General features: G+C 49.8%; 1 protein-coding gene across 1 annotated transcript in view; it reads right to left on the bottom strand.

Moving 5' to 3' along the window:
• cyst (rho guanine nucleotide exchange factor 18 cysts) overlaps positions 1 to 23,623 on the bottom strand; it is a 642,386-nt gene that overhangs the window by 161,546 nt on the left and 457,217 nt on the right. Inside the window, 1 exon segment of the mRNA XM_071683416.1 lies at positions 15,578 to 15,950. Within this exon segment, the coding sequence (XP_071539517.1) occupies positions 15,578 to 15,950 (373 nt within the window).

Raw genomic sequence — 23,623 nt, 5'->3', positions numbered from 1 at the left:
TTTAAGTTATTGCGACGTGACTGGAGGCGCCTGGCTGTATGTGTCTAAGCACCCAGCGAAAACTGTACGAAGTTAACAACCCCAACACATCCTCTTCGTTAACACGTCCCCTCAACACGCGTGACCAAGCTCAACAACACACACAACTTCTTCCGTGAACACGGCCCTGGACACGTGTAACGAGGTTAACAACCCTCCCTCCCCACACCACCTTCGTTAACACGGCCCGCGCAACGACGTTAACAACCCCGACACATCCTCTTCGTTAACACGGCCTTCAAAACGTGTAACCAAGTTAACAACACCCCCACACACACACCCTTCGTTAACACGGTCCTCAACACGTCCATAATCAGGTCAGCAGTCACCAATTCACCTCGTCACACACACACACACACACACACACACACACACATGTAAAACAAAGCATCCAGGGAAAAGCAAAGAAAAAACAACAGCATGTATACACATTGCTACGAAGGTAAAATGTAAATCAGAAAGTGTAAAACGATACACTGAGGCCCCCGTGGAAACGAAAAAAAAAAAAAAAAAAAAAAAAAAAAAAAGGCAGACCCCAGGGAACAGGGGCGGGGCCCCCCCGGGGAGGGGGGGGGGTGTTTTTACCATCGTAGAGCAAATGGTTTCACAGAACACCGCCTCCGCTCTCTCTCTCTCTCTCTCTCTGGCACGTGGGAAAACTCGCCTCTCTGTATCGCATGATAATAATCATCTCATGACTCCCCACCACACACACACACACACACACACACACACAGTGCAGCGCTGAGGGGGTGGCCGCATGGCTCCGCCCGCCTGCACCACCTGCGAACCCTCGTGTATATTCAGGGAGTCGTATCGTTGTGGTCAAAGATTGATACTGACGTGTTTAAGGGTCGCAACGTCGTTCGTGCTCAAGGGGTCGTACCGTCGTGCTCAAAGGATCGTAACGTCGTGCTCAAAGGATCGTAACGTCATGCTCAAGGGTCATATCGTCGTCGTGCTCAAAGGTCGTAACGTCGTGCTCAAGGGTCGTGTCCTCGCGCTCAAAGTGTCGTACCGTCGTCGTCCTCGAGAGAACTGACACGTCAAAAATCGCAGAAAAGCTACAGTCATTCACTCGCCCCCACGAGATGCAAGCCTCAGAGGTCGTCTCCGGAGGCTCACGCCACTGCAAGGGGAGGGGGGACGGAGGGCCTGCAGGCCAGCACCGCCGCCCCACGGCAACCGCAAACTCCCCACTCCACCCCAACCCCCCCTACTCCACCCCAAAAATGAAATATACATGAAACATAAATCTAATCTCGAAAGCAATAAAAATGGCAATAACGACCAGCGCCTTTAATATCAAGAGGGAGGGGCGTCGCATGAAGGTTACGTCGAGGCATTATTACCAAGAGACCCCGAGATCTCGTCCTCTCGCAACATCACCACGAGAACGTACGCCATACTCGTCATTGGTCGCAACAAGGAGCGACCGGGTCCCACTGCAGGTCACAGCCGGTCAAACGCTCTTAAACCGACTGAGGTCAATCATTATGCGCCACACAACACAAACAAGCGGTCACAATATTTTGACCCAAGCGACAAATATATAATACACACACACACACACATATATATATATATATATATATATATATATATATATATATATATATATATATATATATATATATATATATATATGAATGTATATTACATAAAAATGCCCCACGCAAATCTTCATTAATAACACACACACAAATCTTTTTGATGTTATTTACCCTCTGAACTCTACGTCACTTCATACAAATCATGACACATGAAATGTAAATGCAGACCCCGTTCTGGGTTAGAAGGCCAAACAAACACATCCTGGTCAGGGAGGCCAAACAAACACATCCTGGTCAGGGAGGCCAACAAACACATCCTGTTCAGGGAGGCCAACAAATACATCCTGGTCTGGGAGGCCAACAAATACATCCTGGTCAGGGAGGCCAAACAAACACATCCTGGTCAGGGAGGCCAACAAATACGCCTGCAATACACGGCTCACTAGTGTTCCACATCAGGAAACATGACCATCTCACTGAGGACCAAGGATGCACGTGGGGAAGCAGCAGAGGAAGAGGAGGAGGAATGCTAAGGAGAGAGAGAGAGAGAGAGAGAGAGAGAGAGAGAGAGAGAGAGAGAGAGAGAGAGAGAGAGAGAGAGAGAATGCGGGTAAAGAAGAAGACACGACGGGGGAAAGAAAATAATCGAGAGTCCCGCAAAGACCAAAACAGCGATTCATGGAACTCCGGTACCTTCCTTAATGCACTTCCAGACGCGCAACTCTATTTTGGCACTCTCTCTCTCTCTCTCTCTCTCTCAGGACGAGGTCATCTGGCAGAGCTGTTCCATGACCTTTTCCCTTCGTTCCTCCAGGACATTAACGATGTCCCTTTTTCTCCCTCCTTTTTCCGGCCAAGTGAGAGTCATTATGCACCGGGTCTCACTTCCTCACCTACCTCCTCACTGAAGCGATCAATTAGACTTTCGTCTTCGTTCGTCCGTTTTCTCTAAAGGTCAACTGACTGGACGACTCGATGGATAGATATTTTGAAGGCAGACCCAACAATGTCTCTGAAAAAGATGTATTATTCACGTCTCTCCTGGAGTTTCCATGTCCTCCAGGCCCGTCCATCGGCCGTAATTCTGACCCAAAAAGCAGGTAAAATGCCAATTTTTTTCTTTTTAAAGCTTTTCAGGTCCTAATTCTTTATTACGCAAATATCACAACATTTTTCAATAAAATGCGTCCAGCATATAGATGAACCCACCGCAGAATGCCTTGATCTTCTTGGCTTATATTTCATTCTTCACTTTTTCTTAATCCACGTCTGTCATATCCCCTCCCCTTACCCCCGATCCCAAATGAGCTGATATCTCTCTCTCTCTCTCTCTCTCTCTCTCTCTCTCTCTCTCTCTCTCTCTCTCTCTCTCTCTCTCTCTCTCTCTCAAAACCCTTCACGATCGGTAAATCTTCCCCCCAGACATATCCTCCCCTCAACCTTCGCCCAAAATATGTATGCAAATCGCTCGCCCTTCATGAAGGCCCGCCACATTTACCTTAACAATATCCAACACCGGCTCTTACGAGCGCCGCCCTCCGCGAGGGAGAGGCGTCTTCCAAATCCCCCGTGAAATTCAATCCCCTCCAAGATCGGGGACCAACAGGATTTTCAGATCGGGTCTGAAGGCGCTTGACACACAGGCAGCATCGTGCCCTCTTAAGAGCATCGACGAAAGAGGAACAGATCCCGCATCCACTTATGAACCTTCCTCAGCTAGAGAGAGACAACAGAACCTCTCCATTCGTTACTATAGGTGACAGCAGCCGGGCGAGATAACCAGCACCTTCACGGACTGGATTTACAGTGTGTCGAGAATGTAGGTTGCTTCCTTACGACGGACCACAGAACTGTTCGTACCGGCAGTGCGCAGCTTACGCGGTATAGCAAGACGACACTGCGATCCTTGAGCACCATGGTACGACCCTTGTGCACGACGGTACGATCCCTGAACACGACGGGACGACACTTGAACACGATGGCACGATCCTTGAACACGACGGGACGATCCTTGAACACGACGGGACGATCCTTGAACACGACGGGACGACCCTTGAACACGACGGGACGACCCTTGAGCACGATGGTGCGACCTGACAGGCCTTCGACCCGCCCCTCCTTAGGGTCGAGTCACAATGCCCTTACCATCATGCTCAGGGGTCGGACCGTCTTGCCCCCAAAAGCTTGAGCCTCGACACAGACTTAACCCACTTGATGTAACCTTGGCGTCCTTGGCTCTGGGCCAGCACGCACGGCTGGGCATCGCAACTCTGCAGCATTAATTCACAGAGAAAAGTTTAATCTTTACACTCCAGAGGATAAGGGGAATAGAAATAGGATAAGGGAGAGAGAGAAGGAGAGAAAAGAGTCAGTGAGATACATACAGACAGATGCACACACACACACACGCATATATAAATACATCCTATAACTCCCAAAGACTCCCCCCCCCCCCTCTCCTGGGTTTCCTGCAGCTTCAAGCCCAAGTTTCAATCAATAGCAGGGAAGGATGGAGTCCTTCACAGAGAGAGAGAGAAGGATAGGGTTATTTTGACCTTCCTCCCAGCGTCGCTGATCCAACCCCCACCATAAAATCCTGGAATACTAACACGCGTGACTGAATGATGATACTCGATTTCTGACCTTTTGATAGGGGGGGCCCGAACCAAGGGTGCCAAAGATAAGAAGTAGTGGGGGAGTGGGGACGGCTCAAGATAGAGGGGTTAACGAAAGGATGATCTACGGGTAGATAAAGTACTGAGCACAACGTTCAGACACACACAACGGAAACAGGAGACAACACTTTAAACAAGTAACCCCCCCCCCCCTCTAAAAAAAAAACGAAAAAAGTAAGAAAATACGAGAAAGAGATACATCAGTAGCCAAAAGAGGAGCTGTGACGCTAACCAATGTAGCGTAATAACTGAACAAATAAATGAGGCGTAATAATCAGGGTCGTCGGAGAAACACGGGAGAACACTATAAGGAAACAACAGAGGGTCATGGCAAAATACGCCTCACCGACGGTGGGCGAGCTGGAAGGGCGGCGGACGCAAGCAAAAAACCCAGGGATAACGACCTTAAGTTACGAGTGGTGCTTAAAGCATTACCACTGCGCGTCGGCCGAGGATAATGCTAAGTCAACTTAACCACGGCTGCTTAATATTTGCCCAAGTGATTCTCGCCCTTAACGACAGGCATTACACTACGTCCACCACTTAAGAAGGGAATATCCCACTGCAAATATACGAGTAAGGAGCAAGCAAGGCCGATGTGCAAAGCTCCTAACATCAGAATAACGCCCTAAATAGAGCAACATTAATGAACAAAAAATTCCCAACAGGAAACAGACGGACGACAAATGTGTGTTAAGTAAATACTTAAAGTGTAAAGTACTACAAGTGTAAAGTAAGTACTATAAATGTAAAGCACTAAAAGTGTAAAGTAAGTATTATAAGTGTAAAGTAAGGACTAAAACAGTTTAAATACTTAAAACTTATAAATGTCTGATATATACCAACATTGAATAATCATACAAATGAGATTAAAGTAACTTGAATCTTATAAAAATAGAGTCGTGGAATAAAAGAATAAAAATTCATGAAATCATACATAAAAACAAGAGAATAAATCTACAAAATTAAATGATCTTTAACAAAGAATAAAATAATACATCATACAATAACTTAACGATACAATAAATCATAGACTACAATCAGAAGACAGGCAGCAGGCATACTTACGACTCCATGAGTCCAACAGCGATCCAAACACATTCTTTTTTTGGAGGGGGAAAGTACTTACAAGCCCATTACACTCAGTACAAGCTAGGAAAAATACTTACAAGGCCACACCACCGAATGTGTAAGTACAAGGTCGGGGAAGTACTTACGAGCCCACACCTCCGTAGGCGTCAGTACAAGGTCGGGGAAGTACGTACAAGTCTACAACTCCGTAGGCGTCAGTACAAGGTCGGGGAAGTACTCAAGCCCACGCCTCCGTAGGCGTCAGTACAAGCTTGGGGAAGTACTTAAAAGCCCACACCTCCGTAGGCGTCAGTACAAGGTCGGGGAAGTACTCAAGCCCACGCCTCCGTAGGCGTCAGTACAAGCTTGGGGAAGTACTTACAAGCCCACGCCAATGTATATATATGTACAAGCACGTGAAGTACTTACAAGCCCACACCGCCCTATGTGTAAAAACAAGCTTGGAAAAGTAATTACAGGCTCATACCACCGTAAGTACCAGCCTAGGGAAGTACTCAAAAGCCCACAGCAACGCAGGAAGTACTAAAAAAAAAAAAAGTGTAATTACCAACTCGGGGTAGTACTTACGCCTCTTCCACACTTATAATCTCAAGCCAATGTAAGTACGAGCAAGGGAGAGGGGGGGTTACTTACGACGAAAACTACCGGTTTCCCTCCGCCCACACCACAATGCGGACACCCCTCGTTTCCTACAACAGCTACAGGATCGTCTCCAACATATTCGGTAGAATCTCCAACAGTTTTCCTAGCAGCAGCATCCAAGTTTCTCCACCAGTTACAATACACCTTCGCTTGTCTCCACCAGTTTCAATACACCTTCACTTGTCTCCCCAACCAGTTTCAATACACCTTCACTTGTCTCCCCAACCAGTTTCAATACACCTTCACTTGTCTCCCCCACCAGTTTCAACACACCTTCATCAGTTTCGCCATCAGCACACTTTCCTCTGCTTCACCATGGGCTTCAGTACACCTGCACCCGTTTCTCCACCAGTTTCGAACTACCTTCCTAAAGTTTCAACATCAGAATCGTCTCCTCCAAAAGTTTCCTCCCGGCCACAACCCACACAAGAATTTCTTTCCCCCCCTCCAACAACCCGCAAGCTTTCTTCTATTGTGACACCTCGCCTCGCACGAGTTGTCCTCCAACAACCTCGCCAACACCACCACCACCTTCTCTCTCTCTCTCTCTCTCTCTCTCTCTCTCTCTCTCTTCTAAATCTGAGCTCAAAAAAAAAAAATTACAACCGACCATTGGCCAACGGGCCTCCTGTTTTCTATCTTCCCTACTGACTCTCTCTCTCTCTCTCTCTCTCTCTCTCTCTCTCTCTCTCTCTCTCTCTCTCTCTCTCTCTCTCTCTCTCCACCCACCCTCGTCCCCCGGCCTCCTGGGGCAACAGAAGACACGTCAAAGAAGTCCGCCCTCATCATCACCCCCTCTTCATGAGAGCGTCTTATTCAACCTCCACAGCGACACTTGAAGAACATATTTTTCTTTTCCTTTTTTTTTTTGGCCCCAGCCAACACCCAACCTCAAGGGTCCTGAGAGAGAGAGAGAGAGAGAGAGAGAGAGAGAGAGAGAGAGAGAGAGAGAGAGAGAGAGAGAGAGAGAGCACCTCATGCCAAACCTCGCTGTCCAGCATGCCCCCCCCCCCACCCCCTTTCCGGAGACCTCGTTAACCATCTCGCCTCGCGGACTTCGCTTACAGGACCCCCCCCCCCCCCCAAAGGAGTGTTTCCAGGCGCGTCCACCGCCTGGAAGTTCCAGCGGGTCGCGTCCCTGCCCAGAGGAACCCCCGGCACGCGAACGTTTCCCCGAGAGGCTGGAATACACGCACGCACGTGCGCGGAGCGAGACCCTCCCTACAGGAGGGTCGCGCCCTTCTCACAAAGCGAGTCCTGATGACCGAACTACCACATCCTTACAACATCTCTTCATAAGGGCTATTTCTCGGTAATCAACGACGGGTTACTAGTTACACTAAACCGTTAATTATGTTCAAACTAAACACTTTACGGATACACCGACACCACCTTAAATCTAAGCATCTTTAACCACACTTATCAACTTATAATTAAGAGCTACTTCTAAAACTTATAATCAAGAGTTACTTCTAAAAGATACGCACAAAAAAAAGGTATATACATTTTTTTCCTCACACACTGAAACGTTTTTGAACTATTTTCCTATGGGAAAAGCCCCTTACGGAATCTAACTGCTTAGCCAGTCGTTACGTACGATCATTACCATGCAAGCGAGGCCATTGTTAACACGGTCTCGTAATGGCTACAGCGCTATCTAATCCTGCCCAGATAAAAGGAAAAAGAAAAAAGAAAACGGGTGTTGTAATTACGATACGACTCGGGGGGGGGGTGCCAGGTGTGCACCGCACCAGATATTCGAACTGCCATAAAAGGTAATGTACAGAAAACGGGATAAAGGGTGCCAAGCCTGAGGGCAAGCTCTCACGCGAAGCAATACCTTCATTATTACACCTTGTGTTGCCCTTGGGGGGGGGGGGGGGTCCCTTTATCAGCGGTGACCTTAGGCGAGGTCAAAAAAGGGCGGTATCCCAATTTCTTTACATATATATATATATATATATATATATATATATATATATATATATATATATATATATATATATATATATATATGGTATCATTCGAATTACTATCTATTAAATCCCGAACCCCCCCTCACCCTCAAAGGAACAGGTCAAGGTCAGGCAACCACCATTCAAGGTCGTGCCGCCGCTTAAAGAGGTCAAAAGTCGTGTTCAGGAAGAACACGTGTACGTGAACCACATTCCATTTTCTTCTCTCAATCTAACTCGCCGAACAGTTGAATAAACCGACAGTCAATAAACCTGTAAATATACATATAAACAAGCTATCACATACTTCCCAAGCATCATCGAAATAAAGACAAAGTAAATCATCTTTACAATTATCTTAATTAATCCCTAATCGTTTCACCCCAAAATAAATCATCTTTACAATTATCTTAATTAATCCCCCAGTCGTTTCACCGTAAGGTCAAGAGGCACGTCGAGTTCAGCGGGGACTGCGCCACATCTCGTTAGGTTGGGTAGGGTAGTTCACTCATTGAAGCCAGGACGTGACCGAACGCCTCCAGGGCTAGGCTAGGCCTGAGGTGGGTGGATGGTGGCCGATGCATGATGTTCTCCTGTGCATACGGCCATTATCACTGGACATCATCTTTCTCCTACCATCATCATTATCATCATCATCATTATGACCAATCATTTTGCTCTCATTAAATCAATCTTTTCCTCATCACTCACAAAATCCTCTTCAGATCCACGCTTCCAGGCAAGAGTCAGATGAACAAAGAACACACACACACACACACACACACACACACACACACACATAATCCGCCTTCATTCAATTTCATTAATTTACTTTATTAACACTTTTTTTAACGATAGGTCTCATTATCCTCCCCTCCCCCGTCTTTTTTTTTTTTTTGTAATATTTTTTCAGAGTGTAATTTTCAACTTGGAATTAACTATTTTCTGAGGAACGAGGAGTTCTGCACTCGCGGGGCCCCATCCTCCTGTACTGCCTCTAACTGTCGTGCAGCTGGCTCTGCGTCCCCCCTGTACTGCCTCTCACTGTCATGCAGCTGGCTCTGCATCCCCCCTGTACTGTCTCTCACTGTCGTGCAGCTGGCTCTGCATCGCTCCTGTACTGCCTCTCACTGTCGTGAGGCTGGCTCTGCATCGCTCCTGTACTGCCTCTCACTGTCGTGCAGCTGGCTCTGAATCGCTCCTGTACTGCCTCTCTCTGTCGTGCAGCTGGCTCTGCATCCCCCTTGTACTGCCTCTCACTGTCATGCAGCTGGCTCTGCATCCCCCCTGTACTGCCTCTCACTGTCGTGCAGCTGGCTCTGCATCGCTCCTGTACTGCCTCTCACTGTCGTGCAGCTGGCTCTGAATCGCTCCTGTACTGCCTCTCTCTGTCGTGCAGCTGGCTCTGCATCCCCCTTGTACTGCCTCTCACTGTCATGCAGCTGGCTCTGCATCCCCCCCTGTACTGCCTCTCACTGTCGTGCAGCTGGCTATGCGTCCCCCTGTACTGCCTCTCACTGTTATGCAGCTGGCTCGGCAGTCATTCGCATATTCTCAACAGTTTATAATTTCACCACGTATGTTAATCCGTCCGTCCACTGTTCTGTTTCTGTGGAGGAACTATTCCCTTTTATTTCTCTATCTTTTCTAACGCCTGGTGATGGAGCTCCCACGTCATCCCGCACGACCAGGGTGCGACTATATGATCCTCCACTGAGCATTTACCTCGAATCCAGACTATGGACTTGGGTAAACCGCACTGTTGTGATAACACAGGAGGAGGAGGAGGTGAAGATGACTCCTTTTCTTCGATCAAGACTTTGCTAATTACTTTTAAAAACCGAAGTATTCTAATTACTTTAAAAAAATCGAAGTAATATAATTACTTTAAAAAATCGACGTCTTAATTAATTTCAAAATCCGACATTTCTAATGACTTAAAAATCAACGTAATTTAATTACTTTAAAAAATCGACTAGTCTTAATTACTTTTAAAAATCGACATTTCTAATTACTTTAAAAACAGACATATCTTAATTATCTTTAAAAATCGAAGTATTTTAATCATTTCTAAAAATCGACGTATCTTAATTAGTTTTAAAAACCGACGTACATGGATTACTTTTAAAAATCAACGCAAGTCTCAATTACCTTTACAAATCGGCGTACCTTAATTTCTTTTAGAAATCGACGTACTTCACTTTCACGGGTAAAATATGAGCAACAGTCTCGTTCTGTTTCCGACTCAAGTTCGAGGGAAGAACCAACTCAGAACCTCAGACAAACACTCAGGCTGGAGGAACCTCACTTCTGAAACCCTTGTTTTTGACGCGACCGTCTGCTGTGATGCATGGCGCTGGTGTCTGGCCTTGTGGCCGGGTCTAGGGGGGGGATCCAAGACATAATGCTACAACATTATCATGACAATGGTTCCTCTGTTGGCTGGTTCACTCGAAATGGCTCTGGCTGAACCCCTCGCGTTAAGCTTGGCATGGTGGGTCGGTGTTTAAACCATCTAATGAATGTTCTGGTCGTGTTGTACCCCGGGAAACTAAGGGACCTACAACACACACACACACACACACACACACACACACACACACACACACAATCTTTGGCTGCTACTGCCTCCATAAACCATGACTGATCGATAGTATTAAGTCATCATTATCACTATCATTATCATCATCATTAAAGACAAACACGTACACAAACAACAATACACCGTCGCTGCTCACTACCACTATCATCGTCATTACAGACACACACGCACACACAACAACAACTAATTATAATAACAATCACCTCGCACATACGATCACCACAACGTAAACAAATCCGGTCACCCTCGTAGCGTCAGGCAAGACGCTATGGTGGAACTGTGAGGTGTGGCGGCCGGCATAACACACACACACGCACAGGCCAGGGCAGGTCATCGGGACACATCAACCACGGCACTTCCAGCCAGGAGTGACCCAAGAGCCAGCTGTGGCCTAGGACCAGCTGACCTGACACACCACCAGCTAGCACCAAGCTACAACCAGCTGGGACCGAAGTACGACCACGAACACAAGTGTTATAGCCGGTATGGTCGACTCCACCCCCGGAGGCTCGCCTCCTCCGCCTTGATACCCGGTGCGACGGAGGGAGGGACCCGGTCCCTCCTCCAGCAGAGCAGGGACCACTGTTTTCCACGTCAGCAGCTGCTCTCGTTCCCAGGCCTTCTACGGGAGGCCCATGATTACACAGGGGGCTGGAGGAAGGAGACGTCCAGACTTTTAAATAATGTTCAGCCATAATCCTCAGTGGGTGGTGACGGTAATGATCTCCCACATCTCTCCCTCCCACCTACCGTGCTCCCCTCCCTCCCACCTACCGTGCTCCCCTCCCACCTACCGTGCCACTGCGGTATCCAACCTCCTTCCCTTCCACCCACACCCTCCTCCCCTCCTCCTATTCCTTCGTGTTGCTATATATAAACATCCACATTCGGCAACCCCCTTCTCTTACTCCTCCCCTCATAAAGTAGCTTCCAATTTCCCTCATCATGTAAGAATTCCACTCCCCTCCCCCTCATAAAATAAAAGGTTCCCCTTCTCCCCCTCATAAAGTAAGTCTCCTCTCCCTTCCTAAGCCAGTCCAGTCCCCCTTTATGTAAAGAAAACGACAGGTGGTCATAATGTCCCCGAGTTCTTTCTCTTCATTAAGACGCGAGTGTTGAGGTCCCCCTGATGAAGCCGGTGCCGAGAGAACCGTTCAGCCAGACGCCCGGACGGTCGCACATGACGGAGGGGGCCCACCACCACCACTCCCGTCTTGAGTGGGTGACGGACGGAGCCCCCTACATGAGGAGGAGGAGGCCGCCCCATCAAAGAGGCGGCTCCGAACACAAGCGCATCCGCCGACGCACCGCTCCTACCAGACACAAAGCCCCAGAGCGACGCGACGCCTTCGTGGAGTTCTTACACCAGGAACAGAAAAGATGTTAATTAATTTACCCCAAAACGAAAAGAAATAGTTTTCTACGCCATGTAATTAATTCTTCTCCCTAGTTCTTGTTCCTGACGATCAATGACTGGCGGAGCACTTGATCCGCTGGGTCAAATACGATTCCAGGCCACAAAACGCAACATAGGTTGAGGAACCTTTCCACGCACGAGTTCGTGTGTGTGTGGGGAGGGATCACATCACATGATTCGTGAGGGCACGGCAGCGGGAACTGGCCGGGGCTTGCCGGCAAACTCTGAGGGGTCAAGAACACTTATATATATATATATATATATATATATATATATATATATATATATATATATTATTTCGGTATATGCTACACCATGTAAAGCTGGAGAAAACGTTTTGGTACACATCAGATTCTTCCGTCGACAGTCGCCATCTCCCCTCGTAATATTTCGAGAGTTCCCAACCATTTTTGAGAATGGTACTCGTCTAGTATAAGTGTTCTTGACCCCTCAGAGTTTGCCGGCAAGCCCCGGCCAGTTCCCGCTGCCGTGCCCTCACGAATCATGTGATGTGATCCCTCCCCACACACACACGAACTCGTGCGTGGAAAGGTTCCTCAACCTATTCTCCCTGGGGATAGGGGAGAAAGAATACTTCCCACGTATTCCCTGCGTGTCGTAGAAGGCGACTAAAAGGGGAGGGAGCGGGGGGCTGGAAATCCTCCTCTCTCTTTTTTTTTTCCAAAAGAAGGAACAGAGAAGGGAGCCAGGTGAGGATATTCCCTCAAAGGCCCAGTCCTCTGTTCTTAACGCTACCTCGCTAATGCGGGAAATGGCGAATAGTATGAAGGAAAAAAAAAAAAAAAAAAAAAAAAAAAAAAATATATATATATATATATATATATATATATATATATATATATATATATATATATATCGCTGGATATGTTCGCCATTGTGGCCGTCGACGTAGTGTTCACGGCGAGGTCGAGGAACCACTCTGTAGCTGAATTTATGGAACTGATGAAGGCGGCCGGGGAGACGCGATCTCCCGTCCATCACACAGGGAGGCGCTTCCGTCCGCAAGCCCCGCTAACAGCGTGGTCCCGTGTTGGGGTCACGGGAGGCGGAGGCGGGATAGAAAGCGCCCGTGGGTGGGATCCCTTAAGGGTGGTGGGATGACGCAACCCCGGCGTCAACACGGCACTTGACCTCAGATACAGTTTATCAGTCATTATCATCACAGATACCATTATTCTAACCATTATCATTATCATATCATCTCCCTGAACACAGGCCGACAACCCCACTCACTCACTCTCTCTCGTGTCTCTCCTACCTCCGTGACCCTAAGATCCCGCAGGGAGAGATACCACATCAGTTAGTTCGACCTGTGGAGTGTCAAAAAATATGGGGTTAGCCAGTCGGGTTCTTGTAACACTGGGCAGACCACTATGTGAGCATGCAAAAACAACAGTGGGGTTAACTACCACACCTGGGGGAACTACGGGTGTCATCTACGAAAACAATTCAACGTCATGCCGTCGCCAACACAAAAACGGAAGCAAATCCATCTCACTAAATCGTGCAGTGCTTATTACGGGGGGGGGGGGGGGGGGGGGGGGGGGGGGGGGAGACACACACGCACGGACGAGAACGTGCTGAAACCACAACTGAGAGGGAGCTAACGACGGTGGGGAAGAAGAAGAACAAAATAAAGGGAATTGAATTCTTGTGCGACCAAACTGCTGTGATGGGAGGTATACGTAGGGTTACAGGTGTAGGGAGTTGGGGGGAGGGACAGACTGAAATGTCATGGGGGTGGTCATCAAGACGCTTTGGCTACGCTAATTGGCAGGATGGACCTCGGAGGTCTTGACGGTATGGGTGTGAGGGCTGCCTTACCGAGGGGCAGGTGGGGGCACTACTTAACATGACTCGTATAGAACACGAGTCGTGGTGGACTACGTAAGGTGGAGTCGTGGTGGACTACGTAAGATGGAGTTGTGGTGGACTACGTACGGTGGAGTTGTGGTGGACTACGTAAGGTGGAGTCGTGGTGGACTACGTAAGGTGGAGTCGTGGTGGACTACGCAAGATGGAGTCGTGGTGGACTACGTAAGATGGAGTCGTGGTGGACTACGTAAGGTGGAGTTGTGGGGAGAAGGAGAGAAAAAAAATACGACAGGGGTCTTTGGGGGTGATGGGGAGAGGAGATGGTGGGGAGAGGCTGACAGTCTGGTCTGTCCCAAATCACGGACGGTCCCTCACGGGACTGGTCCACCTTGATGTCCCAAAAGTCCCAACTCCACCACTCACGGCGTCTGAAACCATTCCCAGCCATCCCTTCCCCTTCGGCTGCCAAACACGTGAAATACACACACACACACACACACACACACACACACACACACACACAATCAAAGTAATTGAATTTACCAAGCCTGGGGATGGTGGGAAGGTGAGGGGGGGAGAAAGGCCTCCCGCCCTCAGGTTCACAATAATCGAGGTTGATAAACACAGGTAGACTAACGCCAGCACCACACTCCCTGGGTGAGGGTCACCTGTCCTCCTGGGTGGTGGCGCTGCTGTGCTGGGAAGAGGTCTTGTGACAAGCAATGGTATCTCTTATCTCTCCCAGTTATCGGGTCAGCAGCCGAAGACCGTAAGGTCATTCATTCCTGTGGGAGCCTAAGCTCCCTCAGCCACCAATATGTAAACCTTTGGGGATGTAAACCCAGTCACCAGTGCCACAAGGGTTTGAAACTCGCGGTTTGTAAACCCACTCACCAATGTAGCAAGGTTTACGTAAACTTGTGTGTGTATGTGTTTTTTTTTCCCCTAATTCCTGTCACTAGTGTTACGATGTGTAAAACTCTGGGGTATGTAAACCTAATCACCAGTGCCGTGGTTTACCAGGCATACCACCATGGAGGGAAGGTGGGTATTTACTGTTGACACAAGAAGCGTTTCAGACGAACCATGCAACCATCAGGGAAACTCATGCGACGTGCATGGGCGTTATCAAAGGGTTACGGGGGTTATGGCGCGTCTAAGGACGAGGGTGGGAATGTCCTTGGACGGAGGGGAGGGATAAACGCGTCCCCGAGGACGAGGGTGGGCGGGCGGGGGCGTGCCCTAAGGCGAAGGTGGGTGGGCGGACGTGTCGTAGGGCGATGGTGGGCGGGTGTGTCCCAGAGCGAGGGTGGGCGTGTCCTACGACTACGGTGGGTGTGTCCTGGGGCAGGCAAGGTAGGGCATGTCCTTGGACGGTTGTTGTGGGGGTTGACGCTTCCCCTCAGGAGGATGGACGTGTCCAAGGACGAAAGTGTACGTGTGTGTCCTAGGACATGGGTGGACGTGTCTTGAGACGAGGATGGGGATGTCCTAGGAGGGCGGGCGTATCCTGGAACGAGGGTAGGCGTATCGATGGACAGGGAGGGAGGGGGGGGGACAGACGCGTCTCCTAGGACAAGGGCGGGGGCGCCCTAAGATGGCGGCTGGCGCCGCGTCCTAGGACGACCGAAAAAAAAGGGCGGGAGAGGGGGAGGGAAGGCGTGCGACCAGCGAGGGTGACATTCAGTGCTAGACGGGAAGGGGGAAATGGGCAGGGGGAGGGGCAGGGGAGGGGGGGGGGACACGGACGACTTCTTCGTCTGTACCTGTGGGCGTGGAGTCGTTGACTCGGATTTTGGGCGTGTCGGGACAGAGGTGGTGTTCGTCCAGGGAGCTGGAGGTGACGGGGGTGTTCGGGGTGGTGTTGGGGGTGGTTGTGGTGGTGGTGGTGGTTGTGGTGGTGGTGGTGGTGGTCGCGGAGGCGGTCGTCGCCTCTCCATCGTCGGAACGCGACGAGAGCCGTCCCGACCCCCGTCTGACCTGGTGGTGGTGGTGGCCGCCTCCGCTCGACCCCGGCGGCACCACACCGCCGGAACCAGTCGGCGACTTACATGAGGGGGAGTCGTCGTCGTCCACCTCCTCGCCGTCCACGTTGAGCGACGGACACGACGAGCTAAGACGACTCAGGCCGCGGCCACTCTGTGGGAGGAGACGAGAAACTGCGCGTTACACGGGCGTCCAAACGTGACATGACATAACACCGTCCGCTACTACAGCAAGACATGTGAGGATACAGGAAGATAATACGGGACATAAAATACAAGAATACATCATAGATCATACAATACAATACAGTACATGGTCATATCATACAAGAATACAGTACATGGCATATAATACAAGACTATGGTACATGGCATACGATACAAGAATACAGTTCGTGGCATATAATACAAATACAGTACGTGGTATGTCATACAAGAATACAGTACATGGCATACAACACAAGAATGTACCGCAGGGCATTTTATGTGATTACCCGCTGGCTCTCCCTCTCTCTCTGCCCCTTGCCTTATGGCATCCCCTCAACACGTGCCACACTCATGCCCTCCCTCTGCTGGTGGCAACAGATTAGACGAACACGCAGGAAGCGTCGAGGATCCCTCAGGGGCCCAGTCAACCCCCCCCCCCCCCCCGTGACCTCTGGGGAAAGGGGGGGAGGGGGAGGGGGTGGTGGTCTGCATCACCAAGAATAACCCGAGTTCACAACGCCACTCATCCTTTCCAGGGGGAGACTTCAAGGAGTATAAATCCCCATACTCTCTCTCTCTCTCTCTCTCTCTCTCTCTCTCTCTCTCTCTCTCTCTCAAAGACGACCTCCTTTGCTATCACAGTCCCTCGTATGTGGCCACTCTTCAGCGGACACCTCATGAGCACAGGTCAAGTACCACCTCTTCAACAGCCCACTTTACGTAACAGCTCTTCCTGGAAGACCCGTTACGTGCCAGCCCTTCAAGCATCACCCTTTATATAACCCCCCACCCCCTTTTTAGGAGTGCCCTCCTTTAACTAACCACCCTTCCACACGAACCCTTTGCGCAAACACACTACAAATATCGATCTTTCAGGAGCCTTTACACCAAGTAACTATTGCTTCAGGGTCGTTTGATTCGTTAAACATCACCCGAGCAACGCCCAGTACGCGGCCCTAAACAAACCTCACCACATCCTGAACATCATAATCCTCCCCCCTTCCTCCCTCTAACGCACCAACATCCTCCGCGGGCGTTCGACTCACGATCCTCCTAAGGAACGCCCCTCCCCCTACCTTCAAGACCGAACTAACTCCCATCTTCTCGGCAGCACACACGAACTCGGGAGACGGGTGCCCGCCCCCCAAGCGCGACCCGCCCACCCATTCAACGCAGATGCTGGAGAGAGAGAGAGAGAGAGAGAGAGAGAGAGAGAGAGAGAGAGAGAGAGAGAGAGAGAGAGAGAGAGAGAGAGCCTGAACCGACTCCTTTCGCGATCCTATTCTGAGTCAACCCCTTGTCAAAGTCGTGTGAATTTTCAACCAGCCGAGGGACAATATGACCCACATTGACAACCTGGCAACTGATCTGAAACACAAAGTGCGCTATTTCACACCACCACCGCCACCACAGCTGAGGAGTTACGTAAGAACATAGATTTTGGGGGAAGAAAGAAAAAAAAATAGAGATACGGTGGTATTTTTGTTGAAAAACGATACGCTGCCGCCTCGTATTGCCACACGTCTTCAAATATTCATAGAGCGGATTCACCATTCTGGAAACGTCGCAATATTCCTTCACGGTTGAATCTATATATATATATATAGATAGATAGATAGATAGATAGATAGATATATTCCACCCTACACCAAGTACTTAGCTGTTGGTTGTCAACCAACATCGAAGGAAGGAACGAACGGCTAGGGCGTCCGTGAGGCAAGTGCCCAAACCCGGAACTCGAACACGGGCTCCGCGGTTCCGCCTCCCACCATACCACCACAACGATAATACATGCATAACGGATGAGCAGGATGTATTCGTTCGAGCATTCATCCACGCCGGGACTAGCCACGGCAGGACGGACCATTCCGAATGCAATATTAAGTCGCTATTCACAGGAGGTGTTGAATGCCACTGAAAGGGGGAGGGGGAGGTGTAGTAAGCTGTTGTGAACGGACTTGGTTGAGGGGGGGAGAGGGGGGGAGATCCAAAACGGTTAAAGTCTCCTGAAATAACAACACCGGGCAAAGCTGGGTTGTGGAGGCGAACCGCGCCATTCCCCTCCCACATGATGAAGCAGAGCCGAGTGACACACGCCACGATCATCATATGATCCACAACATTGGCAACTCACAACACAAAACGTCCTTGCCCATCTTTCGCGCAACACCCACACTCCCGCAACACTAGCCTCTCTCAATACACACAGACACACACACACAAATTGGGGTATATAACTTGTCTGTGAAATTCACGGGTAAAGCAGAGAGAGAGAGAGAGAGAGAGAGAGAGAGAGAGAGAGAGAGAGAGAGAGAGAGAGAGAGAGAGACTCCCGCCCAACGCAATCGGGGTTGTTATCCGTAGCGAGAGCGACCACCACCACCACTTGGCCACCACACTAACGACCCGTCACTCACACCCGACCTACGTCCACACAGGAAAACTGCAGGGCAGGCGAACTGACGTTGTGGTCTACATTGGGCCGGTGCCGTCGCCGCTCTGGAGGTGTCGGCTCCACCCGGGAGGCACGGGGCAATCACACGCCCTACTGCCTCTCGCCCGAGTTCATTCCTCAGCCATCCGTTCCCTCCGTCACGTCTGTCCGCTGCGCGCCACCCCACCGTACATACGCCCGGGGGAGTGTTTCCATCCGAAGATTAAGTCCAACATCTCTCTCTCTCTCTCTCTCTCTCTCTCTCTCTCTCTCTCTCTCTCTCTCTCTCTCTCATCATGGTAGGTACAGCTGGTGGTAGGTAGGCAGCCGCCGACTTGGGGAGGTGGTATATTACCGGTACTGCCCCGCCTCGGGTGATGCATATCGCGTGGGTCTAAGAGACACACGTGCTCCGCGGTGGACACAGCGCTTCCGTGGCTGTCAAGCTTCAGTCCTTTGGCCCACCTTGCTCTCTTTTCTCTCGGATGCCCTCGGCACGTCAAACCAACCAACAAACACACTAACAAAAATATTTCTCTCCACCTCACGCACATTCCACCCTAACTCCCTGCCGTACGAACTGCCACGAGCGAATGACTTGGGTCACAGCATCACTACGTCGAAGTGTCCGACGCCTCCGTCGTCCCCTGCTGATGCCGAGGGCGCCACACACCCAGCAGGGTGACCTGGGGACGGACGGCGGACACATCCCTCCGGAAAAAACAGCCGTGAGCGGGGCTCGAACCCGCGACCTCCGGGTTTTACCAATCGAGTGCCCTCCAACCCAGCCAACGTAACACCTGAATCGAGCTATAATCAGCTTTAACTGGGCCATGACATGGAAAGTTTTAATGAGCTTAATTTTTACATCATTATGGGGAAACGAAAGAAAAAAAAAGCTTAAGCTGTAACTGAACCCAAGCACAGTCGAACATAAAATCCTGACTGATGAAAACTATCATATCATCAGCAACGTCGAGGGACTTCGCACACCAAAGGGGGTCTATCACTTCCCCTGCTACTGGAAGGAGCGCAGCCTGGGAAGCTCCTGCAAAAGGGGGGGGCTCCTGGAGACGTTATGTAAATACAACTTTACTGGGGGGGGGGGGGGCAAAACTACCGCTTATAAACTATCAAAACTACCGCTTCTGAGGCTGCCTCACCGGGCCGAGCCACGCCAAACGGGGCATCACAACCGGGCAGACACTACATGGCCAGCCGAGTGGTCCCCCCTCATCCATACCCTTGACGGCCCGTGTACAGACACGTCTCCTTTAATCCCAAGCGCCAGTAGTGATTGCGACCATGGCTTCTACTGCCTTCGTAACACAGTAGCGTTCGCGATGTAACGCTACACAGCAGAATAAAGGTCACGGCGATTCGAGACACACACACACTCACACAGCGCTCTGGGGACGACCAGCGGTTACGAAGTGAACTGAAATGTTAAGTTGCGTAGCCGGCTATATAAATCATTGATAGTGCATGAGTGCCTATATAGCCATTTATAGTGGATGACTGTCTATATAGCCATATATAGTGTACGACTGTCTATTAAGCCATTTATAGTGTATGACTGTCTATATAGCCATTTATAGTGGATGAGTCTCTAGGTCGTCATAACGACGCGACCATGACCATCAAGGAACCACGACCCTGGTCGTCATACAAGCACTCCAACCAGTCAAAGGATATTCTCGAACACCAGCAAACATCATCAGCATCAAGTGTTAGAAAAAAAAACTAAAGGTCTAGGAGAAATTACGTCTAACGACCCTAATTCTATACGCAATGACCTTATCTTCTGTCTTAATCCCCAATCATCTCGTTAACACTCAGCCACCCGGCTGGATGTAACATCTTGCCCACATCAAGTACCCACATCCCTCCCACACATAAACGTCTCTGACTTCCTCTTTTCAGACTTCGTCCCATCACTTCCCCTGCTACTGGAAGGAGCGCAGCCTGGGAAGCTCCTCCAAGAATACGTCCCTTCCTCCTGTCTCCACATCTTCCTCGTACACCCACAGTGTTCGATCTCGGTGGAGGGCTTTCCCGTTCGTGACAAGCACCCTCTTTTTTTTTTTTTGCTGTTTTCTTACGAAACAGCGAGAACGAGAGATGGAAAAAAAAAAAAGGAAGATACGTGAGCACACTCGAGGGTAACAATCGTCGCTACTTCCTTCGCCCACCAACAAGACGGAGGCTTGGCGCGACCCTGCGGAGCTTCGGGATGTGAAGAGGAACGTTGAGTCACACTCCGGGGGGAGGACTGCGATCTCACGACCTCCACAGGTCACCCTAAAGTCGTTTTTCTCCTCCTCCACCTCAAAAAAAGAGGGAAAAAAAGAGACAAAAAAACCCGGCAAGACTCAACCTAACACTGCAGGTATCTCTCTCTCTCTCTCTCTCTCTCTCTCTCTCTCTCTCTCTCTCTCTCTCTCTCTCTCTCTCCCCAACAATACCCTACCCCCAACCCCAAAGTGCTGAGGGGGGGAGGAGGGGCGGCTGGAATCCCCCTGGCGGTGATCCTGAAAATTAGAAATCTGAGTCTGCTCGTCTCTGATGTACATAAAGGACCGGCTATATCTTCCCCGCTCGGCGCTCATAAAAGATTCAAGTGGGAGGACACGAGCACCCGGGTTCGAACCTCGCCTCCCGTCCCTCAGAATACCTGAAGGCGAAGATAGAAAAAAAAAAAGAAAAAAAAAAGAGTACGTCAGAGAGAGAGAGAGAGAGAGAGAGAGAGAGAGAGAGAGAGAGAGAGAGAGAGAGAGAGAATATTGGAGATGACATAATACGTCAACCGAGCGAAAAACTTTTGAGACAACAGTTTATTTCTTTTTTTTTTTTATAGCAAAGATGACTACGCGCGTCCGGAAATGACTGACGCGTGTTTACCGAAGGTCCCTAACGCTGAGGGCATCTGGCGAGAGAGAGAGAGAGAGAGAGAGAGAGAGAGAGAGAGAGAGAGAGAGAGAGAGAGAGTGTTACTTCCTACTGCTTGCTTCCGTGGTCGTTTCCCTAGTGGTGCCCAAGCACCATCTGCTGCTTCGTTCGTTCCTCCTACGAACCACTGGTCAGTCAGTCGTCCCGAACCCTGGACCTCAGAGTGACTGTATCATCCGAAGCCACAACACCCACCAGGGGTTCCCAACCCAGGACCTGTGAGTCAGTGTGTGCACGTCGCCATAACCAAACCACCGTAAACCATTTTCTACACTCCCGGTGTGATACCTTCCGCATAACCAAACCACCGCAAACCATTTTCTACACTTCCGGTGACACCTTACGCATAATCAAACCACCGCAAACCATTTTCTACACTTCCGGTGACACCTTACGCATAACCAAACCACCGCAGACCATTTTCTACACTTCCGGTGACACGCATAACCAAACCACCGCAAACCATTTTCTACACTTCCGGTGACACCTTACGCATAATCAAACCACCGCAAACCATTTTCTACACTTCCGGTGACACGCATAACCAAACCACCGCAAACCATTTTCTACACTTCCGGTTGACACCTTACGCATAACCAAACCACCGCAGACCATTTTCTACACTTCCGGTGATACCTTACGCATAACCAAACCACCGCAAACCATTTTCTACACTTCCAGTAACATTCAGTGTTCAGTCTGGAAAAAACCTCCACACCTTGGCCGAGATCGCTGGCGACTGAATCTGTGCCTATGTATGACGCGGTGACACAACGTGGCTCAGTCCCTCTCACAACCCCTATCCTTCAACTCATTCCGCTTACCTGATGAGTCAAATCACTCATCAGCCACGGTAAAGCCATCCAGTTCACCTATGATGAATACGTCATCAACCACGGCGAGCAAAATCTCATTCACTACGATACATAAACCGGGTTTAATGTTACAGCAACATCATTGTCTTAGCATCTATTACTCAAAAGTATTGAGAGTAAATAATAGATTTATCTATCTCTCAGCTGCTGTGGCACGACGCGTTGAGAACAACACGGTTGGCAAACTTTTTCAAGGGGAAGGCCACTTGTGTGGACAGATCCAGGCGTGCGCTGATTGGACGAGGCGCGGGAGATGATGATGACGACGTCTGCTGGATGGGACACTGAACAACGGTGGAAATTATGGAAATGGCGATGACTGAGGATGGCTGAGGAGGTGGTGATGGCTGGGGAGAGACCGTAGTGGTGGTGGAGGATGGAGACAGCCAGCTGTGGTGGTGGTGACGGCGAACGTTTAGAGACGTGTTGGTGATGCCTAATGGGGGGAGGGAGGGAGGGAGGGACGTGTGTGTGTGTGTGTGTGTGTGTGTGTGTGTGTGTGTGTGTGTGTGTGTGTGTGTGTGTGTGTCCGTGTCCACGAGAACTCCCTTGGGAGGGGAAGACTGTCTGCACCCAGCCCTGCTGCCCTCCATGATACATCTGCAAAGCTTTAAAGCTGGCTGTGGCTGGGAGAGTGAGCTGGCGGTAGGCTTTAAGGTTAGTCTGGGAGAGTCTGCTACCCAGCAGATGACCTCAAGCTGTGTTAAGAGGGTAAGCTGGCAGGTAAAAAGATAAAAAAGCTTATAAGCTGTGACTGGGAGAGTAGGCTGGCTAACAGAAGGCTTTAAGCTTAGTCCAGTACACTTCGCTCTCAGCAGAGTCTTAAGCTGTCTCGAAGAGTCTAGCCTGATCACACCCAAGGATCGTACCGTCGTGCTCAAGGATCGTACCGTCGTGCTCAAGGGTCGTACCGTCGTGCTCAAGGGTCGTAACCTCGTGCTCAAGGGCCGTACCACCGAGTTCAAGGGCCCAGGCAAACAGTACTCAAACCATGGTGAACAGCAAGGTGGCGAGGCACCACACACCATCCTCTTCAAGTGTTTAAGAATTAAATGGATAGGTTCGGCCTCATAAGCCCTGGCGCAAGGATGGTATGGGGTCTACAGCCACAAACAGTCTAGCTCATCACGTACGACCGTCTAGTCGTAAGTCAGTTGCCAAATTACGACTGAAAATCTATATTGACGTTCGAGTAACATCAATCTATCTATCTTTATATCTATCTATCTCTATCTATCTACCTACTTCAAACAGGAAAAAAATAAAATATACACCAGTGGATCTGTCCTCCAAGCTACTGGTCCGTAAGAACTCAATGTTGCCCAAGACTCAAAGAAAAATATTAAGGAAGCGAAGGAGTCC

This window comes from Panulirus ornatus, chromosome 36 (assembly GCF_036320965.1).
Source record: "Panulirus ornatus isolate Po-2019 chromosome 36, ASM3632096v1, whole genome shotgun sequence".
In the NCBI taxonomy this organism is placed as follows: domain Eukaryota; kingdom Metazoa; phylum Arthropoda; class Malacostraca; order Decapoda; family Palinuridae; genus Panulirus; species Panulirus ornatus.
This window is presented reverse-complemented; position numbering and strand designations above follow the sequence as displayed.